The sequence below is a fragment of the Anopheles merus genome, chromosome 2L, assembly GCF_017562075.2.
Source record: "Anopheles merus strain MAF chromosome 2L, AmerM5.1, whole genome shotgun sequence".
NCBI classification, from domain to species: domain Eukaryota; kingdom Metazoa; phylum Arthropoda; class Insecta; order Diptera; family Culicidae; genus Anopheles; species Anopheles merus.
Genome location: NC_054083.1, coordinates 12,382,117 through 12,409,284, shown reverse-complemented (window position 1 = coordinate 12,409,284; position 27,168 = coordinate 12,382,117). Strand labels below are relative to the sequence as shown.

The 27,168-nt window shown below is 46.2% G+C and overlaps 2 protein-coding genes across 3 annotated transcripts; both read right to left on the bottom strand.

The window, feature by feature from the left end:
- Positions 1-7,384: 7,384 nt before the first annotated feature.
- LOC121594611 (laminin subunit alpha) lies at positions 7,385-23,004 on the bottom strand. 2 transcript variants are annotated; one of them, XM_041918063.1, is made up of 12 exons: positions 22,747-23,004; positions 20,732-21,026; positions 20,499-20,645; positions 18,659-18,895; positions 18,408-18,578; positions 18,098-18,314; positions 17,822-18,031; positions 17,483-17,755; positions 17,269-17,406; positions 8,374-17,204; positions 7,766-8,296; positions 7,385-7,698 (listed from the first exon to the last, which is right to left on the bottom strand). In XM_041918063.1, the coding sequence occupies exons 2-12, from the start codon at positions 20,957-20,959 to the stop codon at positions 7,567-7,569; spliced, it is 11,115 nt and encodes a 3,704-aa protein (XP_041773997.1). In that variant the 5' UTR covers positions 20,960-21,026; positions 22,747-23,004; the 3' UTR covers positions 7,385-7,566. The 2 variants fall into 2 exon arrangements, with proteins under 2 accessions (XP_041773997.1, XP_041773999.1); XM_041918065.1 differs by having other exon boundaries at positions 22,896-23,002.
- A 1,190-nt stretch (positions 23,005-24,194) lies between these two features.
- On the bottom strand, positions 24,195-25,753 carry LOC121594612 (prostaglandin E synthase 2). Its single transcript, XM_041918066.1, has 3 exons — positions 25,220-25,753; positions 24,822-25,162; positions 24,195-24,746 (listed from the first exon to the last, which is right to left on the bottom strand). Exons 1-3 carry the CDS (start codon positions 25,586-25,588, stop codon positions 24,281-24,283), a joined length of 1,176 nt encoding a protein of 391 aa, XP_041774000.1. The 5' UTR covers positions 25,589-25,753; the 3' UTR covers positions 24,195-24,280.
- Between the last annotated feature and the right edge of the window lie 1,415 nt (positions 25,754-27,168).

The window sequence follows — 27,168 nt, the reverse complement described above, 5'->3', positions numbered from 1 at the left end:
CCGAAACCGCTCGCGGTCTCGCGCCTTCGTCTGCCAATCCGTTATCCAGGCCTTAATGGCGGACGCCTCCACGCCATCCTGCGTATTGGAGTATTGCAGGTGCATCGATATCACCATGTAATATTTTCGCACAATAGAAGGCTTTAGCCAAATCACGCTTATTTTCGAGAGTATCGATCCCAAATAGGCGACACCTGGCGTGATATGTAAGGGAACTGGTAATTTCGACACCTTAAGGTTTTCCCCTGATTGTAATACTTTTGCTAATGTAAACTTACTAGTAGACATCGAAAAAACTGTTTTGATTCATTATATACCATCTTACGAGAAACTACGGTTCCTGGATTGATGTAGATAGCATTTTGATAAAAAATAGTAAAAATGTGTTTTTTGATGCATCACAAATGCAGTGCGGTTAAGATCGATACCATGATGGGGTAAAATCGACACCTTGTGGGGTGATTATGACACAGACTATGACTATTAAAATAACAGACTCTGATGGCCGGTTGTTTTTCGTGGAAGTTCAACAAAGTATTTCATACCAACTTTAAGAAAAAATTAACAGAAAACATTATTGACTCCATATAGTAGAAGCTGCGGCGATAGCATCTGGTTTACTGAATAAATGTTAAAAATTCCTTTAAAAACATAACCTGGCAGACAGTATCTTCCAGTAATCTGCTTCTTTTTTCATAAAATCGAAGGGTGTTAAATTTTATTTTTCTCTGCCAACTCGAAATAAACACTGCCAAAAGTCGAACATCGGCCAATGTAATTCCAACCCAGCGTTTTTTTTCCTTCAGTTAAGCCTAAACCGGCCTAAAGTAAACCTAAAACACGATCAATTAAAAACAATAAACTAAAGCCATAACAATTTTAATTTTAATAAGCCTAAACCATATATTAAGTACATGTTTTGAGTCCGAGTTTGGCAAACTTCGCAAGTGTAACGAGTTAGTTGCATTCGCTTGGAGTTTAGAGCCGTGCGGTAATCCCTTAAAGTCTTAAGTCCTATCCTATCTGAACGGACAATCTTAGGTCGTGGTGAGTATATCATATAGAAGAAAAGCAATTACTAGCTTGTTGAGCAGTGTGACACACTAAATATCTTAAAGAACCAGAATCCTTACTCCAGAAACATACGATGATGACCAAATTAATAGAAATAGTATAAGTTACATATTACGTATCAAATCAGGAGCTTCAAAGGAAGGATAACTATATCTATGAACCGATAATCCTGGGCGATTATTGTCAACTTGGCCATATCACTCTATGCTTGACCGTAAACAGGTCAATAAAAAAGGAGAATACTATCACACTCTATGCCCAATCTTTATGTTATGTCTTTATGTCATTTCATTAAGGTTCAATTAACACGTGAATATGTATTATACTTGTAATTAAGATGTGACTTCAAATTTGTTTTATTTATTTATTTTATTTATTTTATTTGAAATTATGACCCATATGAGATATACTAGGCACTTTAGGCTAATTGGCCAAAAAAAGTATGAATACAATTACAAATTGCGAATGTTGGTAAACAAATTACACTGCCAAACGTAAGGTTTTTTTTCGCAATTCGAACGTTTTTGAAAAAAAATCTTGATTGTTCTAGTCTTTTAAGACTCTTTATATTTTGACATCGGTTGTAGTAGTGTTCTATATTTTTTTAATTTACCGTATTTATCTTAAAAGTAATATAAACCCTCTACTTTCCAAACGCCATAATTTGGCTTAATGGCAATACGAATAGTGCTGCAAAGAATTATTACTGTGATAATTCTAATACGCCAAAGAAAAGGCAACAAAAACGTTCATTGTTAGTAATTTTCAACTGATTACAAGAGAAGTACACGGGTGTGCCGGTAATAAAACTGAAGTAAACCAAAATCAAATCCTAAAACTCTTTAACATTGATGCATTTTAGAAGATGTCAAATACGTAACCAGAAGCTTTAATAACATTTACATACTTCAATATTAATTTCAAATGTAACAGAGAATGTATGGAAGCAGTGATAGTTTCATTCGCATTGAATTGCAGTGTAAAATGGCGAACCAAAACAATTTTGTCACTTTTGCCAACAGCCCATTCTCGCCGCCATATACTAATTATAAAGCTGCACTTAATTTGATTAATAGTCAATATTTTACGCTTCCCCGCTATTCCAACCGACTCGCACCCGACCTGACACCGACCCCATGCAGTCAGGACGCCGCTGCATAGCGGAGGTTGTAATGAATATTCAAATTAATTTCCTATACCGTGTATTATCAGTGCGACCACTGCTAGCATGGGGCAGGTGTTCGGGCGATCAACCATCGCCACATGCGGCACACACACACGAAGCCGTCGGCACACATACGGTGTGCTGCAGCAGCCCTGAGACTTTCGTGCGTGCACGTTTTAACAAGAGTAGCGAAATGTCGAACCTGCACGAAAGCTAGAATTAAGTTGTAATCTAATAATAAAAACAAAACACAAACTTAATGCACGCTAATCTGCCCCCTCAGAGACTTCCTACTCGCCTGGAGAGAGCGAGAACACCTCCGGGCGAACCGGCTCCGCTTGGCCACGGGGAGCCATTCGCCCTGTCCTGTTGCCCTGTTTGGTTCACCTCGACGCTGAAGGTCGTATTTTGCGCTAGTAATTTTTATTTTCTATTACATTTGCACCTTATTTATTTGTGTCTCCCTCATCCCCTCATTATCCTCCGGCGTTTCCCTTCCTATTCCCGCGAAAACCAACCTGTACTCGAGCTGAGTCCAGCAGGCCGTGTGGTGGCGAGCAAGCATAAAATGGTGCAATAGGGCTCACGTTCCGATTCGTCAGCCCGTTCCCGGTGGGCACTCTCTCGTTTTGCCGTTTATCGATCGCGTACGATCAAACACATCCATTGATCGGAGGACGTACTGTAAATGTTGCCCGAACCCTAAAGCTCAAATGAAAAATGTCAAACGGCAACCCTTTTGCAGAAGGAATTAATTTTATTAAATCATCACCATAACCATGTTAGCATTGTTACGGATGGTTACGATGGACGTCAAATGTTACCCCGCCGTTTGTTTGCCCGAGGCTACACGAAAGGAACACCAACAGCATCATTGCCACCACCACCACCGCCACGAAGGAAATCAAGAGTCTGTTGCACATGGGTTGCTTCCGTTCCGTCTCAGGCTGTGACGAGACCCTGTTGCTATGTAGCTGAACGTGTGCTCAATTGGCAAGATGGTTTGCGGCCTGAAAGGTAGCTGCTGTTGCGAGCATGACTCCATTTCTTACGCCGCACTTACGGGTCACTTGGACATGCAAAGCGGTAGTCCTTGGGTTGGAATTAAAAGCAATGCTTGTTTAACATAGGTCGCGCCAGATCTGCCATTTCTCGCTCACGAACCCGTGCAGCGGTTCCTTCCCTGCTGCCCTGTGGTTGCATTATGCCATCACCATTAGAACCACCGATCGTAACACCAATAATGGCGGGATCGCATCGCTCTTTTATAATCGATGCTATTTGTTAAGTGTCGAGCGCTTTTGATTGAATCTAGAATGTACAATGCATCAACGTTTTTGCTACAACAAAAAAGCACATCAAGCTACATGAGCCTTCTACCGCTACCAAGGAGCGCATGAGAAATTTTAAACCTACCAACGCTTAGTCAATCTTGTGCATCCGTCAGACCAATCCGTCCAGTATTCGTCGCACTGAACAAAGCGCGCTCGCTGCAGGCTATTCTACAACAAGGTTGCATCTTTAGCTTTCAGCAACATCATGTGCACAATTTTCCTACTTCCTTCTGTCTGATCTCCCCCAAAAACTCCGTCCCTTACACCCCGTGTACCGTTTGGTCATTTCGCAACCTACGCCTGACGCTAAACGATCGAGAGTGAGCGATCCGAGCCCACGGTTCACCTATTTCTCAATTGGTCCACCATAAATTACGATAATAATAAATAGGTAAATACGCCGACGGGGGCCGCGTCTTTAGCCCGGCTCGAGTCCGATAAAGCTTTATGAGCTGCACAGCGTACCAGTATCATGGTGGTCTCGCAGCGCTTAAACCGTTTGTAACGATCCGTCACCGGAATCAGTGGTACGGAGTGCATGCACTTTTAGTATGATCCAGTGCATATATTTTGGATTGCAAATAGCATCTAAATAGTTAGAATAGCTCATTAAAAAGTATCGTACAGTATGTTGCTGATTAGGCACTGAAAACTTCTATGCATCGTTGAATCGATCGTCACTGCATTAGCTTGGCAAACGGCAATATCTTTAGTAAATGGACCTAATTGATTTTTGTACCTTCACTGTGGTCTGTAACGTGACTGGAAACGGGCCAGCCACTGATTACATTCAAGCAAATGGTTGAAATAGACGAAAAACTGTGGGGAACTGAACTACTCGTACCATTAAGCTAAACGCCCATCCGACCAAGGAATTTAAACTATGTGCATCTTGAGGCAAGAGTACTTCTCGAGCACAACAACAAGTGCAAACGTGTCACAGTAATGTTTAATAGCGTATCGTAAGTCGCAAAGTAAAGATTTGTTACGTATCGATCCCGCTGTGTGCACATAATTTGCGTACGCGCCTCCGGTACTGTTGACGCTTTCACAAAAGCGTCCGGTCCACCGGCACCACCACTAGCGCCTGCCCTGTGTGTAGGACGCAAAGATACGTACCAGCCCTAGCGCGAACCGGGCGAACCTCCTTAAACATTCATTCTGCGGTGGCACATTAATCTTTTTAAATTGACTTTATCTAATCGATTTATTTATTATGCTTTATAGCGCTGGTAGTGCATTTGCATCCCGTTTAATGCAACGCTACTAAATCTCACCACTTTCACCCCTCCAACTGTACACTGCATGTTCTACGTTCGTACCTTTGGCAACCGCACGGACACCGTACTCGTGCCTAATCTAGGTGCCGTCTTTCATCTGCTTTCGTCTTCGGTTTGCATTATCTGTTGTGCTTCACCCGCCACACAAATGACCATTCATTTTGACGCGCTAAAGCATCCTGCGAAGCAGCATGACTCGTTACCAGTCTAGCTGGGAAAACGAGTTTGATTAACACGTAAATCTGTTAAAGCTGGATTGATAAAATCTTAACACCCAGACGGCTACCATCCTGTACCGTACTGGATTGATACATTTCGTTTTGACCGTTACATGAAGATAGCACGGAGCGTTATTAATCTACTCTACTAAACCTGAGTACTAAGAATGCACTTGCAAGGTGTAAATGTTGAATTCCATTAGACCTTGTTACTCCAGATGTACAATAGTAAATGTTCAACTATCGATCACAATTTAAAGTACAGGAGTTGACAAAAGCAGGAACTAGGAGACATTTAGCGACTCCAGGCCTGTGAGATTGCATATGAGTATATTAAGCGTGAGATGGTATCGTAATATCAAAAGTAGTTGAAGACCATATTCTCTACCCAAGTGACATTTGTTCTGAATTTTTAACCATGATGTGCTCGAATGGTGTTTGAGATACCAAAAATTGTGGATTTGTGTGTAATAAACCATGTAGAAAGCGTCAAAATTTCATTTGTGCGTGCGAATGACCTTCTTCTATTAAATGATGATGGCGTTCAATTCATGTTTGAATCATTTGATTTAATATTCGGCAAAAAAGGAGGAGTATATCGTACGACGTTATGTGGTGACCGAGCAAATTCGGTCGTTTTTGGTATAAAAAGGCTATACGAAACTAAAAAATTGCAACGAAAAAGCCATATCACATTCGATTTTAACGGACTTGTTTTAAAAGTCTCTCAAATTGATGCAGTTTAAGAAAAGTTTAAAGGGCCAATTTAAGGGAAATAGCTCGGAACCCCGATTTTGGTAGAACTCTAAAATGTCAATTAATTAGTATAACATCATCAGCGTAGTACAAATGGTTTAAAATACATGCTGCATCGTGCACTCATATTTTGACACGATGTAACCATCTGCTAGAATTAGTATCTTATATTACGAGGGAGCTTTGTCATCTTGTGCGTATTAATAAGCTGTACTTTTTATTTCTCTTATCAACGGGCCATATCACGACGACGTGCTTTGTTGTGAGTAGCGAGAGATATTATGTATTAATTTTAATGTATGACGTAAATAATAAGATTGTTGATGGAGCCGCTATAGTGAGGCATTTGGAGCTTTTGCTGATTGATGGCCATCAATCAATCCATCTTCCGGGCCGGTCTGGTGGTACAATCGTCAACTCGTATGCCTTAACAACATTCCCGCTAAAGGTTCAAACCCCGAACTGACCACGCCCCTATACATAGGACTGATTATGCTAAGAGGCGAATGTCAGCCAAAAGGTCCAAAGCCTCTATAAAACAATTAAAAAGAAGGATTATCCTGCTATGTGTAATCAGTACGTCACTCAAAGCCAAGCTCACTTGCTGGCCTGAAAGGCAGGACTTGACCGACAACGATTCTTAAAAAAATCTTAGAACAAAACAAGAACAATAAGGCACTTCGGGCAAGACGGCTCCGTTTTCGAGCAATACAACCGTTTTGACTCCTCCCCACTTTTTGTGGTGCGTTTGAATCTGGGATCTTGGTGGCGCAAATAAATACTCTAATAATTGTTGTGCATACATGTAGCCTCGCATTATGTTTCCTAGCTTTGCGCTTCACATGCGTTTTCAGGGGTTCTCATAAATGTTGGGACACTATCTTGAACTCTATTTATGGGAAATGAAATTTACCCATAACCTTTGCCAAAAGTTTTTTTGAAGATTGTCAGCATCCTCTAATATTATGTTGGTAGATGCGTTATTAGTAAAGTAAGGTCCTAAAATTTATTCTATTTTGCAATATTTTGTATATTGTTTGAAAGAACGGCGATTACTCTAACCATTCTCATGAGCCGTATGTTTAGCATATCGTACGTATACTACAACATTGGCTCACTAAAGTATATAATCACATTCTTTAGAATTCTTTAGAAAAATACGTAGACATAGAGTCTACTAAGCAAGAAAGTATTACTTACCGCTTGTTCTAACTCTCCTCAATCACCCAGCCCATTTATGTTAGAAACAAACAAAATATCATTAACGAAATGTTAAATTAAATAAAATCTTCTGTTATTGCTCAAACTGGGGAGATTTTATTGAAAACTGAAAAACTACATTAAATCAATATTGAATTTTGTATTGTATGAAAAATTGATCTTTCCATCTGTAGGAACAATAATGGCACTGGTTACCGTTTACTGCATTGATCATTTATGGAAAAAGAGGAAAACATAAGTCACTGGATCTGGTTGTACTGAACTACTTGTTGAGTAAAAAAAGAGTAAAATAGAAATACAAAGAAAAGGAAAAGAAAATAGCGAAATCTTCGCTTAGTGTGTTTTTATCCAAATTAGAGACGTCCATGGTGTAGCAGCATTTTCATTATCATCATCCGTTACTTCCTGTCGTTCATAATCACATTCCAAGGTACGTTAGCCCAATTCGTTATTCAAAAGGTTGTTTGTCTATTGAAGACGTTCAAACGTCGATTCTACGTCCAGATAGATCTGTTTGCTTAAATGGTCGGGCACACGCCTGTCTGCACATTGCCGACCGTCATCTTTGGTGTAATCTGTTCGACCGTATCACGAACCTTCACGTTGCGTATACATCCCTGGAAAGGTACTCGCGCAGCAAATCCTCGAATCTGCAAGCCATAAAAAATAGTTAGATTTATGTTGTCTACCTCATCTGACCAGCGATCAGGTACTAACCCTCTGTAAGTGAGGATGTCCGCCCAGGAATAGCGGTCGTGTGGTATCGGTCGACGGGGAGCGTGCATCACCGATGGCAGGATTCGAACTGACATCGTTCACCTTGATGGTGATCACGTACTGCGACTTGATAGCGGAAACTGTGCGCCACTGGCCGTCGCAAAGATTCTCCTCCGGCAGTGGCGTGTAGGTGGCAGTGAACGGCTCGTCACCATTGTTCACCGACAGACTGATCGTGCCATTGATCATCTCCAACACGAAGTACGCCTTGCGGCCGTGTACGGACATAAGCAGACCGCTCTGAGCGCGCGGTCGAATGTCCATGCTAACGGTCAGTTCATTGCCCACCTTGAACTTATCGTACAGCTTGACAAAACCGCCACCATTGCCGAAGAACGTTCCCGTTTCGATCTGCGTAGAGCAGGGAATCGTGCGAGTAATGTTCGAAGGTGCGGCTAACGGGCGGCCATTTGCTTCGATGTCGTTAATGCATCCAACGAATTGGTTCCGCTCCAGCACATTTTTGTCCATCTGTGAAAGGCAACCGTTACATTAATCTCATCCTGCGGACCATACCATTGCCCCAGGGCCGCCTGATAACTACTCACCTTAAGATTAAGTGCCACCTCCTCATAATTGTCGCCACTTACGCCACCGACAAACATCGGTGCCTGCAGCGCCATGGTGCGCGTAGTGCCGGACGATTCACCTTGCGATTCGTCCTCGCTATCCACTACCAGCTTGCCCTTGTTGTTGTGGCGCGTAAAGTGCACCGTGTGCCACTCATTGTCGTCATACCGTCGCTCGGACGACATGTTGGCCGATCCGGACCCACAGTTAAACGAGTGGAACACTTTACCATCGCGCAGATGCAGCGCAATGAAGTCCGTGTGGCGCAGATCGGCCACGTAAAACAGGACGCCCTCGGGGAACTCCGTCTTGAAGCTGAGCGAGAAATCGTACTGCCGTTTGTTCTTGAGCGGCACTTCGCTGAACTCAATATGACTGAACTGACCCGTGCCGAACCGATAGCCGGAATCGAAGTCGACATCCTGATCTGGTGTGACCGGTAGCCTGCACACTGGCTGCGGCTCATCCGGCCTAGGACGTCTCGTTGTTGTAGTGGTAGTAGTGGTAGTAGTAGTAGTCGTAGTGGAAGATGGTGTTGTGGCACTGCTGCTTGTCGGGACAGGTGCCGCACTCGGAGGAGCTCTCGGAGCACCGGTCGTTGGCTGTCTACCGTAATCCGGTGTTCTTGCATCCTTATCTTCGTCCTCATCGTACCTACCGGACTGATCGCGATCCGCATCAAAACGGCTTTGCACAAATACCTCTGGATCCTTGCCATCGTTCGGATAGTACAGCGGCACATCGCCAGCTGCAAACAGTTCCCGCGAGCACTGATCCAGTACGGCCGACTTCTTGTCGGTGAGCGTAGCGAAGTTAACAATATGTCCGTTCACTGTAATATCGCTAATGCAACCCATGAAGTAAGCATTCGACGCGATCGCATTAGTTGCCGTGACATAATTCTTCGGCAGCCCTCCGAAATAGATGTCACCGTTTTCAATGTACAACGGTTGCGGCGGATATTGGCTAAAGTGTGGATCGTCATCGTCCACCAGCAGCGTCAACCGATCGTGATCGTGGGCAGCAGTTAGCGCGTGCCATTCCCCATCATTGTACGTACGATCCCCGGTGGTAAGCTCCATTCCGGTACTGCTCAGCACTAGCACACCATCCCGCAGGGCCAATCCCAGCGTACCGCTCTGGTCGTACGTGGTGGTGTAGAAGAGCACTCCGTCACTTTGGGTGGTGCGGAACTTCAGATTAACCTGCAGACTGTTCACCGAAGCAACGCCCGGCTGGCTGACGTAGCCGAACTGGCGCGGCGGGAACGACACAAGCGGTGAGAACTTCATCGGACATCCCGGGCGCACGTCGAGCGCCTTTAGGTTAATGCTCAGGTCCACTTTGTTGCCCAAAATGTACACATCGTCAATACAGCCGTCGAAGCCCTTGGACGTAACCTCCGAGTGGTTCACTCGGCTATGATAACCACCGAAGTAAAGTGCTTCCGAGATGTGCAACTGCTGGTGATCTGCCGATCCCGTCTGCTGGAACACCTCACGATCGTCCACGGTCAGCTTGCCGATGTTGCCATCCCGCTCGACGGAAATCTTGTGCCATTTGTCGTCATTGAACGCACTGCTCGATCCCATCGTCACTGCCTGGGCGTGCTGGCCAAGCTTGAACTGGAACACTACCGCACCGTTTCGCATTTCGACCGAAATGAAGTGTTTGTTTTTGCCCGCGTAGAACAGCAAACCGTCACGCGTCTCTGGAGGTGCCTTGAACTGGAACTGCAGCTGGGACTGCTGCTTGAACGTGTACGGCTTCGAATCGATTGCCACATAACCGTTGCCACTAAACCGGAATCCGGTTGATGGATTCTCCTCGTTGCGCAGTGACTCCCGCTCAGGCGATCCGTACACATTCTGGGCGTCAATAAAATTCCACAACCCTACATGCTCGCCACCGATCTGCAGTTGCTCGATGCGGCCATCAAACTCGCTCGACTTCACGTCCTGCGGCATGTTGTACTCTGGCGGATAGCCGCCAATGAACAGTTTGCTGTTCTGGTCCACATTGAACACGTTGTACGCTCCGGGGAGTACCTGCTCCTTCGTATGGAACACATCCGTACCATTGTCCAGCTCTTCGCGGATAATAAGCTTCACGTTGTTACCGGTACGCTCCACGATCGCCTGGTACCACTTGTCGTCGGCCACATACTTTGGACTGATCACCTTCTCTGGATCATTTCCAAGATCGATCGACAGCACCGGGTAGCCATTCTCAATCTCCAGTGCCATGTAATCATCGCGCGAGCTCTTCTTCGCGTCCGGCTTCACTTCATTGCCGAGGTACAGCAAAAAGCCTTCCGGTTTGTCCGTGCGGAAGAACACGGACACGTTGGAGTTCGTAGCCATCTGGGACAGGCTTTGCGGTGGCTTTAGCTCCACCGTTGTGTTGGGGTGGAATTGCATGCCGACCTTGACCGTGTTAGCAACAGATCGGGCCTCTCCGATCTGTCGCTTCAGCGCCTCCAGCCGATCGCCAATATCGCTTACGATCGAATCCACCTGGTTCTGCTTCGTGTCCAGCTTCTCCACCAGCTGGCGGATGTTGGGTATCATCGTTTTGAGCCGCTCGATCTGTGTCGTTGCTTGCTTAATGTCCTTTTGCGTGTTGTCCACCTCTTTCGGCAGTTGTTCCGCCATGTACACACTCTTGGAAAGATCGCTGATCATTGGGTCCAGTATTTTAAGCGAATTGTGTGACTTGGCCTGCGCTTCGATTGCCTGATCGCGTGCATTTTCCCAACTGTCCGTGTGCGACTCTTCCGGAATACCGTCCAGAGCGGCATTGATGGAGTGCAGCATGTCGTCGCTGTGATCGTTCTTCTCCTTAATACCATCGACCGTATCGATCGACTGCTTGCTCTGTGGCTCAAGTTCCGTCTGCAGAGTGGTAAACATACGGCGAGCCTCGCTGAGCAACTCACGCGAAGCAGCGTCCGATTCGGCCGCTCGGTTGTCGATACCTTCCGTCTGGTCCGTCGCCTTCTGTGCGGTGTGCGTAGCGTTACGAATGCCATCCCCAGCCTCCTTAACTGCGTCCACAATCTTCGAGTGAGCCGTCGCAGCCTGCAGCGCCGTTTCCGAGTTGGCCGACACATCGGAATACTTATCCGACAAACTACTGGCTTCAATCGCCAAGTCTCTTGCATGGGCCGATGCACGCTCGATCTGTGGATTTAGTTGCTGGTACTCATCGTACGAATTTGGCAAGTCGTTATCGACGGCGTTGTTCAAATCGGTAAGCTCTTTGTTCACGTTGCCCAGCTCCTTGTGCGTGATGTCAATGTCCTTCATGATGTTAGACGAATTGGCCAGCAGCAATTTGCTGTTTTCGATGTTCTCGGTAGCTTCCTTCGCGTGGGCCGAAACCGTGTCAAACTTCGTATTCACTGAACCCTTGTTTTGATTGTTCAGCTTCGAAGTGATGCCACTTTCCTTCTCCACCTTCAAGCTCCAAGTGTAGAGGTCTTCCAGCTTCACATCAAACTCGCCAATGTCGTGCATCAGCTTGGCCAGCTTCTCATGTTGTGTCTGCACCGGTTCACCGAACTGTTCAACCCGCTCTAGTAAGCGTGTCGCATTCTCCAGCTGAGAGTTGAGCGACTCCGGTGTCGTCGAGTATTGCTTAATATTGTCCAGATAGTGCTTTGCTTCGGCAAACGCTTGGTCCAGCTTCGTGATTTCAGACGATCCAAGATTCTCCCCTAGTATCATCACTTCGTCAATGGTGTTCTTCGTGTTGATGTGCACCAGCCGGCAGTCGTCCAGCACGTTCGATGCAGCAGCCAGCAGGTTTTCGCTATTGGTGGAAATGTCCTTCGCGTTCTCGTCGGCATACTGAATGCGACGGTCCAAATTTTTCACCTCCATCTCTAGCGATTCCACCTTCTGGCGCGACGGATTCAAATTGACACCATGCGGATCCAGACTGCGCACCTTCGGTTCCAGCTCATCCACCATATCGTCGAAGTATTTCAACTTTTGTGACGTGTAGTAATCGTCTGCGATCGTTTTGATGTCCTGCAGCACCGGATCAACATCGAGCTTGAGCCCATCCGTTACATCTAACAGTGCATGGTGGCATACGTCACACTCCTGGCAGCCAGTGTCCGGTATCAGCACCCACCGATACGGACAGGAATCACATTTCTCACCCACCACACCCGACAGACACTCACACTGACCGGTCAACGCATTGCAACCCAATCCTCGAGAGTAGTCGGTGTTACACGAGCACGGCACGCAGCCCTCCTCCGAGTAGTTCCAGTAGCCGGGCTCACAGCGATCACACTGCCGTCCCGTCACTCCCGGTTTGCAGGCACACTTGCCAGTGTGATCATCACACTGCGAGCTATTCGATGCAATGCCACAGTCGCACGGCGTACAGCCACGTCCCGATTCGAACCCATAGTGATCCTCCTCACAACGATCGCACTTTTCGCCGATCACATTCGGCAAACAGTTGCACGTTCCGATAAAGTTGTCGCAATAGTCCATACCGGTCTTATCGCAGATGCAGCTCTGACAGTCCTTCAGATTTATGGCATCACCGTAGAAACCGGGCGCACACAAGTTACATGCCCGGCCGTACGTGTTGTTCAGACACAGCAAACATTCGCCCGACACAGAATCGCATGCTCCCGGTTCCTCAGCATTGATGTTGCCGGAACAGTCGCACGGTTTGCAGAATTCACCCTCCACCTGAGGCTGCCCATAGTAGCCTGGTGCACAGCTCTGACACTTTTCCCCATGGTAACCCGGCTTACAGGCGCAATGTATCTCATACCCATCCTCAGACACCTCGCACGACGTGGCAAAGTTGTTCGACTCCACCGGCAACGGGCAGGCACAGATCATACAGTCGTTCGGTGTACCGCGCGTAGCATTACCGTAATATCCTTCAATGCACTGATCGCAATGTTCGCCGGTCGTATAATGCTGACAGTCGTGACAAATGCCAGTGTTACAGTCGCAAGTAGCTGCATGCCCGTTACACTCGCACGGAATACAGTAGCCAAGGTAAGGCCCGTTCGGATCCCGATAGTAGCCTGGTGCGCAGTCTTCGCACGACCGTCCCGTGTATCCCGGCGGACAGTCGCAGTTCTCAACCGCCAGCTCGCGGTACAGATGCGGCTGATCCAAGTCGTCATGTGCCATAGTTAGACTGACGTCCGAGATAACCGTCGCGAGACCGTTCTCCCAGTAGGACGCCCGAATATAGATATTCTTCAGATCGCGCAGCAGCATCATAAACTGTTCTCGGCTTACTGGACCACCGTCCGCTGTTTGGAAGTTGCTCTCCACCATCTCCACGCTGCCGCTGAACAGTTGATTCGACGACGGTTGCCGGTAGCTCTGGTGCATCACTTCCAACTGCTTGCCCTCGAGTATGACGTCCGCACCGATCAGCGAACTGCCGAACAGGCCGTTCGTGAACAGGATTTTGTACGTCAGATAGCCGCCGTACGCTGACAGATGATTGTTCAGGTCGAACAGATGATCCAACATGCCAAAGTAAACCATGCCGGCCGATGGGTCGCGATTGTCGAAACCGCTCAGTGACACCTCGGCGGACGTTTCATTCAGCATGATCTCTTCCGCCATGACCCACGGTGTGATCGTGACCTTGCCCCCGGACAAACGAATCGTATTCACCGTCATATCCTTCATCATGCTCACGTTGAAAGGGCGCAAGAACGCCGTCTGGCAACGGCTGGTATGTCCGAAACAGAAACACTTGGTACATCCGTCCGGATTGCTTGCCTGCAGATTGTACGTACCATCCACGCAAGTGTTGCATTCCCGGCCCTGCACGTTCTTCTTGCAGAAACAGCTCTCATCCGTCTGGTCGCAGATTTCGAACGTGGTGCCGCGAATATCGCAGTGGCACGGCTCGCAGTAGGGAAAATTGAAGAATCCATACTGGCAACGGTCACACTTTCGGCCGACCACGTTCGACTTACACTCGCACAAGCCGCTCTCCATGTCGCACTGCAAGTTATTATTCGCCACGCCCAGCGGATTACAGTTACACTCCTCGCATCCGATTATCTGATCAAAGCCGAACGTGTACGGTACGCACTGATCGCACTTTTCACCCGTCACACGATCGGGGCACACGCACTCACCCGTATCCTTGTGGCACTGGGCGGTCGATGGGCAGTTGCACGGCTTGCAGTCCGGGAATCCGTAGAACCCAGTTTTGCACGCCTCGCACTTACGCCCAATGATGTGTGCCTTACACTGGCACTGGCCACCGAACGGTTCACACTCGAAGCTTGTCGAGCCGAAATAGTCACAGTTGCATGGCAGTGCACCGCTATTGTAATCGGCGGTAAGCGAAAAGACGGCCTTCTTGCAGAAATCGCTAGCATTCGTTTGGATGTAGAAATGGTCCTGGCCACAGTTCTGGATGAACGCGTTCGTTTGGTCGAACGTTTCCTCCTGCAGCAAACCGTTGTGGAACTGGTCGGCCGGCACGAGCAGAACGTAATCCACCCACAGCCGCGTGCTGCCACCGTTAAGGATCGTCAGCTCAATTTTATCCTCCAGATCGAACTCAATGTATCCGTTGTCCTGCTTCAGCACCTCGCGGCAACCACTGTTGGCCGGGCAATGGCGAACCACCAGCCGTCCGACATAGTTCTGTCGCTCCGTCTCAATCCGATAGTGCACATTGTATGCGGGGTGATCGGGCTGGAAGAACTTCACGATCAGCACGTACCGATTCGGATACTGTACCTTTGCCTTGATCGTCACATCCTGGAGGCTTTCATTGAGCAGTATCAGCTTGGTGTTATTGTCCGATACTTCCCGTGGCATTTCCTCCGCCACGAGATACTCATTTTCCGTCTCGAACTCAATCTTCTTCGAGTCAGGCGCTGTACGGTAGCTAGTCTGCACACACTTGCCATCCTGCATCACGCACACCGAGCTCGGGCGGATGTAATCCGTTGACCAGTCTTCGTACGGTATGGCCGTGACCGATTTGATCGCTGTCGCACTGGACTCGTCCACACTTCTCACCAGGATCGGTTTCCGGTTGTTGGGATCGAGGAAGAATATCTTCTCGCGCGACTCCCGATCGATGACTGGCTGCCGGCAGACGGTGGTGTACGTGCACGGATAAACCGTGGCCGACCCGTCCTGATCTAGATCGCCCACCAGATTGACGTGCAGGATGCCCACCTCCGGGTTGTTGCGATAGGTGATGTAATCTATGACCACAACGTACCGGCCTGCATGTGGCACCTCCACCGGGTAGTACAGCTCCCGTTGCGTTTCCACCAGCGTCGGCAAATCCTGCTCCTTCAGCTCGTGCAGATGCTCAAAGTCTTTGAAAAACTCCACCGGCTTGTAGCTCTGCCCATCCTCAATGATGAACGCTTCCGTCTGCGGGTTGTATGGCGCAACGCTCGGGTACTGATAGTGTCGGCACAGGTTGGGATCGTTAAACTCGCACGGAGTTTCGATCTTTTTCGTTAGTATGGAAGCCTCATAGTATGCGGCCGGAAGCAGCACAAAGTAATCGAGGAAGACGGTCTTCTCCGTTTTGATGCTGATAGTGTAGCTGCCCGGGTCCAGCACCACCGGCGATGGGACCTCGCCGCGCGCATCAGACACCGTCACAAACTCGGGGTTTTCCGTGGGCTTGAACAGCACCTTTGTCTTCTGCTCCACCTCCGTTGGATTGTCCGGTGTAATGAGAATCGATGCTACGACATTGTCCGGATTGGGATTCTTGTACCGTATCACCAGCCGATACACGGACGACTTCAGCACCCGCACCTCGTTGATGACCTCGTTTTGCAGCGATGACATCACGGCGTATCCGCGGCTACTGAATCCGGGGAAAATGTCCTCGTGGAACTGGTAGCGCACCTGCGCCCCAGACTGCGTATAGCCATCTTCGTACTCAAACTGGTACTGGTACAGCGTCGGGTAGTAGTGTGTGGTCAGCGGGTAGGAACAGGTACGGCCTGAAACGCGCGGATGACAGCGGCACTGGCCCGTTTCCTTGTTACAAACATTGTCCGCCGCACCACCGATATCGCAACCACAATCCTTACACCCGAACAGGTTCGATCCAAACAGATCAAACGTGCCATCCTTACACTCCGTACACTGGCGTCCCGTTACCGACGGTTTGCAGGCACACTGGCCCGACTTTGTGTCGCACGTGTCGAGCGCACCGATCGTACCATCGATAAAGCACTCACACTCCTGGCAACCATGGGGATTCGAGGCGGTAAGATTCCAGTACAGCGGACGACACTTGTCACAGATTCGACCATGTACACGCTCCTTACACTGGCACAGCTCACCAGCCGGTACGGAGCCGCACCCGGCAAAGCGGGGTATCACACCGGCCGGATCACAGTTGCACTCCTCGCAGGCCGGGAAGTTGTAGAACCCTTCTCTACACTGCTGGCAATTCTTGCCATCGAAGTTATCCTTGCACTGGCACTGTCCATCGTTTGTGCAAGATTTGGCCAGCGAACCGTACGAATCGCAATTGCACGGCAAACACTCCGGGTACTGGTAGTATCCGGCCAAGCAGGCCGTACACTGTCGGCCACCAAAGTTCTCCAAGCACGAGCAGCGTCCCGTGATGTCACAAACGGTCGATGTGCTGCCCGCACTAGAACAGTTGCAAGGCACACAGTCGGGATAGTTGTAATAGCCAGGAATGCACTGATCGCACCGGGGACCACCGTAACCTTCGCGACACAGGCAGGTTCCACTGTTCTTATCGCACACCTCGTCCAACGTACCGCGAACATCACAGTTGCAGTCTGCAAGTAGTATTATTAAAGTTAACTGCACTGTACGAAACATCAGCCAGTCATATAAACTTACATGTACAATCCGGATACCTATAAAATCCGTCCTTGCAAGAATCGCAGAGTCGTCCAGCGAAGTTGGGTCTGCACTGACACTGACCGCTACCCTCGTCACAAACACTGTCCACCGACCCGTGCATGTTACAATCGCAAGCTGTCGAATAGATAATGAGAACGCACATAAAAAATCATATCACACCAAATTGATGCTTCCATTCCGTTGTACTTACGATCGCAGTCCGGGAAGCCGTAGTACTCCTTGGCGCACTGCTTACAATGCGGCCCGTCAAAATTGTGCTTGCAGGGACAGGTACCGTTCACCGCCTCGCAGTAGTATCCGATCGTGCCGTTCAAGTTGCACTCGCACTGCCGACAATTGGGATACCCAAAGTGACCGTACGAACAAGCGTCACAAAGCGGTGGCTCGAACTCAGCCCGACACTCACAGCGACCCGTTTCCTCCTCGCAGTTACCGGTCGAGTAAAAGTGATCGCAGTCGCAAGCTGTAAGTGAAACATCGGATTAGCTATTGCTTCGAGCCGTGGTTACCCAATGCGCTTATTACTTACGCTGGCAAACATCCGTTTCGTTCCAGAATCTACCATACGGGCGATAGAACTTGTCCTCGCACTGGTTGCAGTTAATGCCCTTTGTGTTGTGCTGGCAGTTTTGACAAACGCCGCCACCCTCGTAGTTACCATGGATGTCCAGCGACAGACCCTTCTCATCGATCTCCTCCGAGTAGATACATTCATCCGAATGTCCATGACAGTTACACGCTGAATGACAAGAAAGAGAAGTTGAACAGGGGGGTTTCTTTGAAATAAACACCACCAATTACTTACGTTCACACTGGAAAGGCCTTGCGTTGGTGTTCTGTCGCCATTTCTTCTGCTGGAATCCGGGACAACACTCCGCACACTGAACGCCGCACGTGTTATGCTGGCATTGGCAGGCCAGAATGCGTCTCGGCGAGCGAGGATCCAGTACGTTACACGTGTTAGCATGACCGTTGCACACACAACGTCCACCGATCGAGATATCCTTGATCGAGTAGAAGTACTGGGAGGGATTGAGACAAGATCAAATACGTTATTCAAGTGTTGAAACAACGTTTAGGACTCTTTGGGCCGCACATTGTCCCATTCAACTTACACGTCTCGTAACGGTAGGGTCCTGCCGCGCTACGGACATAAGATGTCCGAGCAAGTTCTTCGTACGCAGCAGACGGATGCGCACGTTCGTAGCTCTGCTCCATTCTTGCAGCGTGGACGAGTTGAAGTAATTGTTCGCCGATGGACGATTGTTTAGCAAACGAATCGGAATCTTAAAGAATAACACAAAAGGTGGATTACAGTCATAAATACAGCATTGATTCCACGATCGATCGTGCGATCATCACCTACCTCACCACCCTCGAGGGGTACAATCTTCGAGTGGTCCATCGTACAGATAACGTCGTCATCGTTCTGGAGCGGTTTCAAACTGTCCGGCCCAAAGTACGTCACGCAATCAGTGGGTGAGTCGGAGAAGTGTTGCCAGGGTGTCCACGTTTTGCCGTAATCGCTAGATTTCTCAAGCGACCACAATCCCGGACGGGGCGAGTTGCCCATACGAATAAACAGATAAGCCACGTGGAATTCCTAAACCAATGAAAAAGTATAAGACAATTGTATAAGAGAAAAAGTAAGGTAAAAGAAAGGCCAAAACCCGGTTCGGTTAGTTCAAATTACAAGAATGAAACGAAAATGCAAGCATAAACTAGAATTTGCGTCGACGAAGCGCAGCGACGATGGACTGCACATCCAGCTGGTTGTGTCTATGTGCCAGTTGCAGGGAATTGGAGGTAACACGTTCTAGCGGACCACCCTGGATATGCATAACAATAACAAGAGCAGTACTCATTGCAGCTACTGCCAAGCAAATCATCTTACAATGTCAAGTTTACGCTGTACTCATCAACCGACTTGCGGTGTCCATTTAGCAAAGACGCTATTAAACTGCACATCGCTGCAAGGCGTGTGCATAATTTAAGCCGCTTCAGGCAAACGGAAATGAGTAGATTGTTGTGTTATCGCAGTGTAATAATGACTATAAATACCAATTAAAACTACTCTTGCTAAGAGAGGGCAAGACTTTGGGACTAAAGCTAAAAGAATGAATGGGAGCAAATGATTATTGTTACAAGCATTCTTTATATTAGCTGAAGTTCTTCGTGGGTTGGGCTACATACTCCTTTTTCTTCTTTTTGATGATGCAACTACTGAAGATGGCAGCTAATGGGCTAGGTTATCTGTAGTATGTTCGTATGAAATAGGCGGATCGTGTCTAAGACGAAAATGTTCTTTAATCTTTTCTTAAGCTTTTTTACGGCTATACAATCAGACCAGCTCGGGACTGACCAGCGGTTTGCGGAATAGAGAGCCAAAATTTGTAACAATAGCCGTAGGGATTTTTAAAGGAGTAATAATGTCAATGTTGTCTGGAGTTTAGTCTCTCTAGACATCATCTGAATATCTGATCATTAATTAATAATGATCTCTTAAAAATCGATTTTCGGGATACATTTCGTATGAAACATGTAAATAAATGTACTATCGAATTATCGTATTTTAAATTCAACATGCTGCGTGGCTACATTACAAAACCTCCAGCTTATGAGTTAAATCATCTAGTGTAACTGCTTTCTGTTGGGAAACTCTTGGCAATCTTCATGTGCTTCCATTCTCGCAGCATAAGGAAGTGAATGGAGTGTTCTAAATTGATAAGAAAAACTATGTGCCTCTGCCGAATACCAGCCTCGGCCAGCATAGACCAGCAGCATAAGCACCAAGAATAGTACGCTTATCAGCAAACGAAAAGGAACTCGAGTTCAGGCAAGTTATCACAACCATCCCGCTGGGAGTCAAATGTCACCATGCAGTTATCAACACGGGATGCGTGGCTCTTGTTTTCCGGCCCGCTGAATTCATAATTTCCGTTTCAATTTCAAACTTCATTCATACATATGTGGCTACCGCCATATGTCGTGCTACACCATCGCCGTAGCAAACGAAACGATCCAACTATAGACTTTGTGAAGTTTACATTAGCCGTTTACAAGCAAACAGATATCTGTTTGCAATACTGCTGAGATTATGTCATCCTTCCTGCCGCTGGTGCATATGGATTAGATCATTTGCCAGATGGTGGTCACCGCTGCGAGATGGTTTTGATGGAAAAACTAACGCTCGCATCTTTACTTACCTGATCAAAGTCGATCGTAAGGTTAACTTCGTTGTACTTCATGCCACGAGACAGCGGAGGACTCTGCCACCAGTTTTGCGTACCATCGATGGCATACTCCGGCGGGTGGCTTTTGTCGGGATCGTTCGGATCGCATACATCGCAAACCTTGGATTGTGGGAGGTATTACGATTGAAAATAAGGGTTCTTTTTTACATACAAGCACATCTTATACAATTCGTCCCAAAACTTACCTGTCCCTGGATGACCGAGTATTGGTTTTGATGATCATTTTCTGTGTTTGCACCAACCAGTTTACAGTACAGTTCGGGCCCATCGGTACCAACGCCACACGTGGCACTGGCAACAATTCTTCGTCCTTCGGCCAGATTAAAGTATGGTGGCGTAAGCTCCGATCGAGCCGTTCCGATGGTTAGCACCACCAGGACGGTGATCGTAGCTAGTGCTGTGATGCCACCCATCTCAACCCGTCCGATAAGCGGACTATGAGAAGGGGCTATCAGACCGCTCCAGATGAACGAGACAATGCTAGATGGAGCAAATATGAAATTTTAAAATAAAACGTCGCATCTTTGTGGTGGTGTATATGACTTGATGAAATATGTACAACATTTAGTTCCTGTTTTGAAAACACAAATCTGAAACAAATCTGAAGCATGTCTTATCATTGAGAGCTGAGACATCCGTGCTTTACAATTTCAACACAATTCCGTAGCCTTCCCAAGCTCGCTGTCCAGCGTTTGACGATCGATGATCTAACACCATCGCCAATAGTCGACGTCTATTTATACACGGGTGGCACAGCGATATTTGAACCAACATTGGAAAATAAACAAAAAAACCTCACTGGAACCGTGCGCTCAGGAAATGAACATCTCGGTGTAGTGCTGCGGCATACATTACTACGAACGCCTTATATGCATGATTTCATCCCAAAACATCTTCGAAGCTCGAAGCGCAAAGAGCTGCTCACTCGCGTCAGTTCCGCGAGCAAACAGAAACAAATCGGGATCCCATATGCAGCATAAAGTTCTAAATTTATCCACACGGTTCCATCTGGCATACAGACGGTTTGTGCGTTAATGTAACTTCTAACAAACTGTGTCCGAATCGTGGTGGAAGAAAAAGGGCGTACTTTTTTTGTATAATCCCTAGGCATGACTTGAAATCCTACCTATACGCAAAAGACTCCAGTATTGGTTCCGTTTACAAAGATGATCGTACGCATAGGCAACTTACGATCATCTATTCGTTTCTTCGTAGCTTTTTATTACTGTTTTTCTTCATTCTTTTGAACAAATGCTTCGAGTCTTCCCAAACCCAACGACTTACTCGCCACGCTGCAATGCATCCATTCATTCAGCACGGATTGTGTAAGTTCCTGCTTTGCTTTTCCCTGTTCTTCTCGGAGCAGCTTGGAATGTTCTTCTGTGGTCGGTTTTGAAACCGAGGCTTATGTTTTCATTTCCATTTCTATGGAGAGCTATGCTCACAGGGAGAAGCGAACATAAACCGAGCAAGTTAACAAAAAAAACACACACACACCCCTGAACCCACCGCACGATCACCACACAGGGGCAAGATTGCAGACGGGTGGGTGCTACAGACAGTGCACGAAGACGACACACTGGAAGAGCAGTAAGCCAAAAAGAAACCTCCGGGACCGGGCGCGGGCAGGTCATTATCGTTGTCGACTTCTTCTTCGTTTTCATGTATTTTTACGGCCACATCCCTCAAAATGTTGTGCCTGTACGGGCAAAAGGGTGAGCTCGGTTGGCCGTTTGCGGTTGCAGGCGACTCGATGCACCCCATGCTAGGATGCTGCCCCTGCCGCTGCTAGTGATGGATTTTGTGCTGCAGCCATTTCGTTTCTTCACGACGCTGCACTTTCGGCGAGGTTTCCTCTTTCAACTCACTTTTGGTGTGCTATTTCTCAAATTATCGCAACCTTTTTAACCAGCGCACTAATTGTGCATGGTTCTCGTTCGTTCTTCGCAAGGCACTGTCTCGCTCTCGCTTCTTCAATTTGCATACCGTGTTAGATGTATTTTGCACCTTGCACATACTTTGCTTGTATAAACTTTATACAACTTTCTTTGTAAAGTTTAGCACATCTCTTTACATCTGTACATATTATCACTTTGATCACAAATGTATTATATCTTCCAAACTTTATCTAATCTTATCTAGCAACTTTCCAAACATGCACCATAAATTCTATCTAACTATATATTTAAATGAGCTTTACCTCGCTTCACTGCACAGCACACTAGCTATTCAAAGTTTCTTATCGCTTGGTACCACGGCCCAAGACACAGCTTATCTCACACACACACACACACTTCCTGTTGGTTCTGATTTACACTTATTTTCTTTTTTTCTTTTTTTCTGGCTTACCCGACCGGGACGGGAGAACCGGATCCTTCCCGTCTGCTCGGTTCGATCGTTCGCGCGTTTCTGACTCTTTCGGTCCGTGCGCGACCTGGAGGAACCAGTCCCAGATCGGCCGGCGCAAGATGTTCTCGGACAAGCCGAGCGAGGCAACGCGCTTTATCTGTTGTTCTTCGGTTGCGCTCCACGCTTCGTGTGAGACTTTTTTTTTTGTACGATCGTTGCATGATCTCAGGAAATGAAAAAAAAAAAAAAACTTCATGGTGTTTTAGTGTTATGATGTATAATGATGTGAAACATGCACAAAATGTTCCAGGATGTCAGAAGAATTCATGATTTTTTTTAATCTATTTAACTATTTTTAAAAACAATATACTTTGGATGTGCTATGATCTTAAATATCTTCACATTTGGTACCATCATTTTAAAAATCTATACATGGAATTGTATTTATTTCATTCAAATGCTTATAATCTACAAAATTTAAAACGCTTTAATTCTCTCATTGACGCTTATTTAGGAGAGCAACATGAAAAGAGCGTAATCATGAGCACAAACGAGTGAGAGAGCATCGTAAAGCAGGAACGAAGAGCGTGCTATGTAACTATCTCTCAGCTTTACGCATCGGAACATGTGTTTCAAAAATTTGACGATCGCGCGCCACGACCATAAAAAGGAAAAAAAAGGTTGTTTACTTTTTTCCGGTTGTGCTATCTTCCTTTTCGCCGGGAACAGGTTTTCTTTATTTTTCGCTACTATAAAGACTGCAATGTATTTTTTTTTAAATACAAACGTTCGAGCATATTGCAACGCCTTCCGTCCCAACGCACTAGCGCCGCGATTATGTATGCGCAAAGCTTGCATTCGAATGGCGCCGATATCAAACTTGTAGCTCGTATATTATGCTGTTTTTTTTAAGAAGACTTTTATCGGAATTTTCATTCATTGCGCTCAGATAAATTAATTTATTATTTATATTTCTGATTTTTTTTTTTGTTCGACCCACATAAAAAAAACTTTGTTGAAATCTATTCACGAGTGTTCAGCTTTACGTACATGGAACAACTGTAAAGTGTAATAACAATTAAATCCTATTTGGAAATGCAACAAATAAGTCCTCCAATAAAACAATTTCAGCAAAACTACTTCTAGCATTTAAAAATTATTTGTCAAAGCTATTGACCCTTAATATCAGTTTATGCAATAGAATTTTATTTTTACAAAATTAATTGATTTGAATGTAAAATTTAATGTGTTGGCAGCACGTACAAGAAAAGTGTATTATATAAAAAAAATGCGGCTATGTAATTTTAAAGAGGAACAACCTCTAATTTTTGTTTTATTGCATATTAACCGTACTTAAACCATCTTCAATAGTACAAAGCATAGCATTACAACATATTACCGCGATTTTTAAGCACTCTCTCTTTCACGGCATAAAACCATGGACCGATTTTAGTGTTCTCCAGACAGTCCTTAAAAGCTTGACATCCTTCCATACTGTTCAGCACACCGAACACAGCCAGATCGGCCAAATTTGGCTGCGATCCTCCATGGAAGGTGGTTTTCTTCTTTTCGATTTCACTGATCCATCGATCGCACGCATCGTAGATGTGCGAGCGAACGTCGTCACTGAGCTGGTGCCGCCGCTTGAGCCGCTTGCTGATGCCCCACATGGCAAATGCGCCGACGTATACCATCAGGTCTCGTTCCCATTTCGGAAAGTGGATACCCCATTCGCCAACGTCCGAAAACCATTCAAATGTTTCCATCGCTTCGTCCTTCGTTCGATACACATTGGGCGAAATCAAATGCACCAAATGATCGTCGGCCCAGGCACGCCATTTACGCTCCTCCCTAATCGTAAAGCAAAGAATGTGATAAAATATAGAATAGCTTCCATCATACACACACTCAACCGGCAATACTCACTCTTGCTCTTCCTTTGTACGATTGTCAACCTTCTTTTCCTGAAACATCAGGAAATATTTGTTCATAATGTCGAACACTTTTCGTCCCGCATCGTTTTCGTACGATATCGACGGATAGTATTTGGCTAGCTCGCCAATGTCTTGCTTCTTGTCCCGAAGGAAGCTGGAAATCGAGGACACTATCATGCTCGAGTCCGTTAGCTGAACGTATTTTCCCGATTTCGTTTTCGCTAGCAAAATTGGAACTTTTTTACTGTCCGACCAGCGAATGTCCTGACGAAGTACTGCATCCACCTCCACCACTGAGTAGGAAAGCCCGCTGTGGTCCAGAAAAGCACGGACCTGCAAATACAATCAGTCAATTACACCGTAGTTTGTGATTAACCGTAACATTCCTACCTTGCAGCAGAACGGGCACGTTTGAAACTGGAACAGCACCAAATCCAAGCCCGAATCGTCATTCGGGTTCACCACTTTGCGCATTATTTTCACATCCGGCAGCTTATCGAGAACCTTTGGTCCTACATGCTCGTGCAGCATATGATCTGTGGGACCGCCCTTGAAGTAGCTATAACCGGACCAGCCGGTGCCGACCAGGGCACCGATTGCCATTCCCTTCACAGCCAGTCCCAGTGTGCTGGTTGGTTTTTTCGGTGCAGCTCCGGTAGCCATCCGACGGACGAGATTGATTCGCTGCAATTTAGCCACATTTTGATGCGGTATCCTCGTTGCAATTGATGCAATAGCGCCCAAGCGGAACGTTGCCATTACGTAAACTGCAACAAATACGTCCGGTGAGTGGGTTTTTTATTTCCAAATATAATGCACCTATCTGCCGATAAAATTTCTTATTTTGTCGTAATCAGCCGGGTTTTCATAACAAAACAACAAACGTCAAATATGGTTGACAAAAATCACTTCCATGTTTTGGCGTGTGGCCACGGAGGTGAAGTGATGATTTTTTTTTCAAATTTGTCAAAACCGCTTGTCAACTGCAAAAAAGAGCTTTTCTCGTGGCCGCATCAAAAATCTGCACATGAACGACAAAAAGCTCCAACATCTGAATATCGAACGATATTTTGTTTATAAAGCACTAAAACCAATTAGAAACACACCTTTTAGCAATATTACCCTTGCAAATGATCACAACTGTGCCAAACCAAGCGCCACAGATTAAGCATAAACGACTGGAAAATCAAATATCCATAGAAAAAAAGAAACCTCGATAGCTTCATTGGTTTGCTCAATAGATGGCGTATTACAACTCATCATTATATTGCTGTTTTTTTCTTGCAATGTGTTTCGACAAGTTTCATCTAACCATGACCTGTACAGGCGGTCCACGAGATACACGGTACCTCTTATACACGGATTCGGAGATACGCGGTTTACTAAATTTGACAATTCTTTGAGCAAATTGTACTGATTCGACACATCAATTGTAAATTGCCAAATAATTTCCGTTTTGATCGAATGTTAAAAACAATTTAAAATGGTTTAAAACTGTTATATTCAGTCACAACCATATCAAAAAAATTCATAAAGTGACTAAAACCGCCTCCTACTTGCAAAATTACATGAAAATTAGTGATATTTTAGCTGGAAATCACGAGATTCGACTTAGGCGGAAATTCGAGTTACGCGGTATTTTGCGGCCGTTTTCGGTCCCTATTAACCGTGTATCTCGGGGACCACCTGTATAGCCTTCTAACTTTCCGAGCAAAAATCCTTATGAATGGTCGTGTGGTCAGATTCTTGGGTATCGACACCAACGATTATTATTCAAATCTCACTTGCTTCAGTGCTGGTGGTTTACATGGAGTTTAGTATTTAAAAATCGTATCGCCGTTTTAGTTGTAGTGATTCATAACTTCAATGCGAAACCATACAACAGTACAGAGAAAAGCTCTCCTCCAAGCAAGGAATCTTCACTGGTTGAGTATCCCATCAACAGATGGCGCCACCAGTTTTTTTTGCTATTTTTAAAATGTATGAGTCGTTTGCCGTCTGGTAAACGAAGTCTTTCTATACAGTCATTATCCGATATACGCTATCGTACGGGACCGAGCGCAATAGCGTATCTCGAGTTTTCGCGTATAGCGGATTCCTACCCAAGCGCCACAGATTAAGCTTAAACGACTGGAAAATTGAATATCCATAGAAAAAAATGAAAGCTCCACAGCTTCATTGGTTTGATCAATAGATGGCGTATTACAACTCATCATTATATTGCTATCCTTTTCTTGCAATGTGTTTCGACAAGTTGCATTTTATTATGACCTATATAGCCTTCTAACTTTCTGAGCAAAAATCTATATAAATGGTCGTGTGGTTAGATACGTGGGTAT

Excerpts from the sequence above, each read along its gene's own strand:
- LOC121594611 (XM_041918063.1), bottom strand. The coding sequence starts at position 20,959 with ATGGGTGGCATCACAGCACTAGCTACGATCACCGTCCTGGTGGTGCTA. Across the intron at positions 18,579-18,658 it reads TACCCCTCGAGGGTGGTGAG|ATTCCGATTCGTTTGCTAAA; the intron begins GTAGGTGATGAT and ends TTATTCTTTAAG. Across the intron at positions 17,407-17,482 it reads CGGCTTCCCGGACTGCGATC|CTTGCGATTGTAACATGCAC; the intron begins GTAAGTACAACG and ends TCTATTCGACAG.
- LOC121594612 (XM_041918066.1), bottom strand. The coding sequence starts at position 25,588 with ATGGCAACGTTCCGCTTGGGCGCTATTGCATCAATTGCAACGAGGATA. Across the intron at positions 25,163-25,219 it reads CGTGCCCGTTCTGCTGCAAG|GTCCGTGCTTTTCTGGACCA; the intron begins GTAGGAATGTTA and ends TTGTATTTGCAG. Across the intron at positions 24,747-24,821 it reads CGTACAAAGGAAGAGCAAGA|GGAGGAGCGTAAATGGCGTG; the intron begins GTGAGTATTGCC and ends CTTTACGATTAG.